The 4,408-nt window shown below is 51.7% G+C and overlaps 1 protein-coding gene across 1 annotated transcript; it reads left to right on the forward strand.

Annotated features, from left to right (window-relative positions):
- The first annotated feature begins 2,917 nt into the window (after positions 1-2,917).
- On the forward strand, positions 2,918-4,105 carry Prlhr (prolactin releasing hormone receptor). Its single transcript, XM_041660727.1, has one exon. It carries the CDS (start codon positions 2,918-2,920, stop codon positions 4,028-4,030), a length of 1,113 nt encoding a protein of 370 aa, XP_041516661.1. The 3' UTR covers positions 4,031-4,105.
- The last annotated feature ends 303 nt before the right edge of the window (positions 4,106-4,408 follow it).

The following is a 4,408-nucleotide window of genomic DNA, read 5'->3' on the forward strand; positions in this document are numbered from 1 at the left end:
AGTCTTTGTTGCCACTGTCTTTGTCCTATATTTTTCTGCATCATGTCGTACACTGCCATTGTATTAGACAACCTTTCATTGCTGTATGGAGTGCCTGAGATCACCAAGGTATAGAGTGTAAAGGTTTATTTTGGCTTATGGTTTTGTTTCAGTCCATAATTGCCTGGTTGTGTTGTTTTGGGGGCAAATGGCAAGGCAGGCCACTATAACAGGTAGTGTATATTGGAACAAGTTACCCATCTTACTGATTCTAGGAAGCAGAGAGGGTGGGGGAGGAAGAGACTAATTTTCCATAATTCTCTTTGACAAGCACATCCCAAGTGACCCAACTTCCTCCCACTAAACCTCACCTCTTAAAGGTTTTGTTACCTCCCCATTGCACCATAGGGTGGAGTCCCAGCCTTTAATACACAGGCTTTTGGGGAAATACTAATTCAGACCACAACAGCGATTCTTAGCAAATGTTCCCTGAAGTTCATATGGCTAAGAGTCTGTCCCCATACATGAAGTAGAAGCGGTGTTTTGGTTGAGGCATACATATCTGTTGAACTTGGTCATGATAAGGTTGGATTTACAATGGGACTTTCTGGAGCTTTCCTCGGTGAAACAATTTTCTAGAGCTTCTATCTATAGACCTATTTGAATCTGCTGTATTTTCAGTCTGGGCAGGTTCACCTGTTATTCACTCATGGCCAGTAAAATACAGCAGTGGGGAGCTGAGGAGGTGGCTCAGTTTCTAAGATGGTTGATTCACAAGCATGAGGACCTAAGTTCAGCCCCTAGGACTCCTTTAAAGCGTCTGGCATGGTGGCACACACTTGTAATCTCAGTGCTGGGGAGATGGAGACAGATCCCTTGAGTATCATTGATCAGTCGGCCTAAAGCTAATCAGTGATCCCTAGATCCCTATGTGAGTACTGCTATCAAAACAACAAAATAACAACAGCTTTTGAAGAATGATACCAGACACACACACACACACACACACACACACACACACACTGAACAGGTTTTTCCTGGAGTAAAGCAGACCTGAATTGAAATTACAGCTTCTTAGCTTTGCATGTATTGGTGGTTACCTAGAGCCTTTACCACATTGTTTTGGCAAGAGGTAAATTATCTTCTTTGGAAAGTTCCCCAGTACACACATGAACTACTTAGCACCAGGAGTTTATATTGGTTTCTGCTTCATGGATTATGGCTCAGGGGGTGTGGTTGCCAGGTGGAAATAGGCACACAAACAGGTGGCTTTTGTATCATAGCTGGCTTTTCTTCTTGTGTGAGTGACTCACTGGAAATTTAAGGGTGAGATAACCTGCTACTGCTTCCAGTGGAGCTGGGATATCTGAAGCCCCAGAGGCCAGAGCAGGACTTACTAGAGAGGTAGTCAGACCATGGGATTCAGCCTCTTCTTGAAGCCCTGGCCTACAACAGCTTCTGAACAGTAGTTACAAAGTCCCTTTCTGACAGACCTGTCACTGTGCGGCTTGATTTATGTGTTGGTGACAATGCTACTAAAAGTTATGATACTTAAGCTTTTCAAATGTCGTTTTTGTTATTCTAACTAAACTGAGACAGAGAGGCCTGAGGGTTTTTATTTAAGGAGGAAAAGGAGAGACAGCAGGTCAGGAACTCAACAATTCTCTGCTAGGACAGCAGGCGCCCTGCAGTTGCTGTAGCTGAGAAAGAGGAGTGAGCCAGAAGTGGCAGGATTCAGATCTTGGAGTGAATCTGTGAAGCACAAACTGGTTTGATAGCTGCTAGGAAGATAAAGATGGTATGGTCCCTGGTGGTGCTGATCCACACTGAAGGCAAAGTCACCAACTCTTCGACCTCCACCCGGTACTTCTCTGAACCCGTGGCCCAGGGAACAAGCCTCAGACCCACGGAGCTGCAGTAATTTCGACTGTCGCGCGCCCCCTTGCTCAGTACCCACACACCCTTTGCGCCCTGGGGAAGCTGCCCGTGGTGCTGAATTTTTCCTTTGTTTGAAAGGGACCGCGCACAATGCGTGCAAAAGGCTCAAAGGGTCCTCTGCAGAGCCACAGCCCTTAAATCCCTGACCAGCGGCAGACTCAGCACAGCAAAGTCCTGCTAGACTCCCTATCCCACTCTAGCGACTCTGTCAGCTGCAGTTGGAGCTCTGCAGAATCTGGAGATGTCCTGTCCGGTCTTCCTTTCATACCTAGTGTATCTAGATTTCTCTATCCCCACATTCTTTCCTACCCTTTGCCTCTTGAGACTGCATCTCTTGGTCCCCACAACTTGACTCTTCCCGCATCTCCTCTCACCTCCCCCTTGGACACGCCCGTCCAGAACAGCTTCTCTGGACACTGCACACTTCCGCAGTGGAGATCACCCCTGGAGTTTGGGGCCCAGGTTACTGGCCCTGCCCCCTTCCTGGCTCCATCCCTACTGCACACGCAGCTCCCCTTCTCTAAGCACAGAGTTGGGCAACATGCTCCACCTCCATCTTCCATAAAAGGGAGAGGTGGAGTGGGGGAAGAGGTGGAGGGGAGGAGCTCTCAGACCCCTCAAAAGCTGCTGGCCCACTAGGTACTTCTGGATCCATTAGCAGAAGAGAGCAGCTCGAGTGGCCATCTGGGCCGAGGACTCCCGAGGGATAGCAGGCAGTCTGCGCCTGCCTTTGAGAATCTTTTCCTGCCAGCCAAGCCAGCTCACAGGTAGGATCAGCTCTCAGGTCTGCCTTCCTGGACCGCAAGAGCTAGCCACTAACAGGAGCGGTTTAAAGTACCTGTACTAGGTTTATTTTATAGAGCGGGGAGGACAGCATTTATTGCATTTGATGTTCTGGGGCTAGTTATGTCAAAGAGTGGAGTTGGGTGATGGGGAGGGTACATGAGGGGTGGATGGAAGATGGAAAGTGACAACTTTGATTACCTTTGGACAGGTGGCCATGACCTCACTGCCCACTGGAACCCCCGGGGACCCCGATTTGTTTTCTGGGCTGCCGCCAGCCGGCTCCACTCCAGGCAACCAGAGCGCAGAGGCCTCGGAGGGCAACGGGTCGGTGACAGTCCCCCGCGCTGCAGCAGTCACGCCCTTCCAGAGCCTGCAGCTGGTGCACCAGCTGAAGGGGCTGATCGTGATGCTGTACAGCATTGTGGTGGTCGTGGGGCTGGTGGGCAATTGCCTGCTTGTGCTGGTGATCGCGCGCGTGCGCCGGCTGCACAATGTGACCAACTTCCTCATCGGCAACCTGGCCTTGTCCGACGTGCTCATGTGCGCCGCCTGCGTGCCTCTCACGCTGGCCTATGCCTTTGAGCCTCGCGGTTGGGTGTTCGGTGGAGGCCTGTGCCACTTGGTTTTCTTCCTGCAGCCGGTCACCGTCTACGTATCGGTGTTCACACTCACCACAATTGCTTTGGACCGCTATGTCGTTCTGGTGCATCCGCTACGTCGGCGCATCTCACTGAAGCTCAGCGCCTACGCTGTGCTGGGCATCTGGGCGCTATCCGCGGTGCTGGCGCTGCCGGCCGCAGTGCACACCTACCATGTGGAGCTCAAGCCCCACGACGTACGCCTGTGCGAGGAGTTCTGGGGCTCACAGGAGCGCCAGCGCCAGCTCTATGCCTGGGGGCTGCTGTTGGGCACCTATTTGCTCCCCCTGCTGGCCATCCTCCTGTCCTACGTCCGGGTGTCGGTGAAGCTGCGGAACCGCGTGGTGCCTGGCAGCGTGACCCAGAGCCAAGCTGACTGGGACCGAGCGCGTCGCCGCCGCACCTTCTGTCTGCTGGTGGTGGTGGTAGTGGTGTTTGCCGTCTGCTGGCTGCCGCTGCACATCTTCAACCTGCTTCGGGACCTGGACCCCCGTGCCATCGACCCCTACGCTTTCGGGCTGGTGCAGCTCCTCTGCCACTGGCTGGCCATGAGCTCTGCCTGCTACAACCCCTTCATCTACGCCTGGCTGCATGACAGCTTCAGAGAGGAGCTGCGCAAAATGCTGCTCTCCTGGCCTCGAAAAATTGTGCCCCATGGCCAGAGCATGACCGTCAGCGTGATCATCTGATGTCACCCTGCCAGTCCTGAGCTGGGGAGCTTCGTATCCCTTAGCCCACATGAGACCTAATTCCCAGCACCAGAGTTAAGCCAACACAGTGTGAAATTCCCACCCAGTTCTCTTGTCCAGCTGTCTGTCTGTTTTTTTTTTTTTTTGTGTGTGTGTGTTTCTGTAAAATGTTAGGTGAGCTTTGGAGCAGAAGAGCCTGGGGAGAGGGAAATAGATTTATCAATTCTTCCTTCGACTCCTGCAAGCAAAACCCAGCTATTTCTCTGGGTTCAGAAAAATAATTCAGAAGCAAGTTTTTCTTTTTTTCTTCCTTGCTTACACTGTGGGTGAGATTTAAATGTGATGCTGGGGTTGGTGAAGATTTTCAGCTTATCTTTT

Source organism: Microtus oregoni, unplaced genomic scaffold (assembly GCF_018167655.1).
Source record: "Microtus oregoni isolate MIOR12 unplaced genomic scaffold, Mior012 000012F_ref0000307, whole genome shotgun sequence".
NCBI lineage: Eukaryota > Metazoa > Chordata > Mammalia > Rodentia > Cricetidae > Microtus > Microtus oregoni.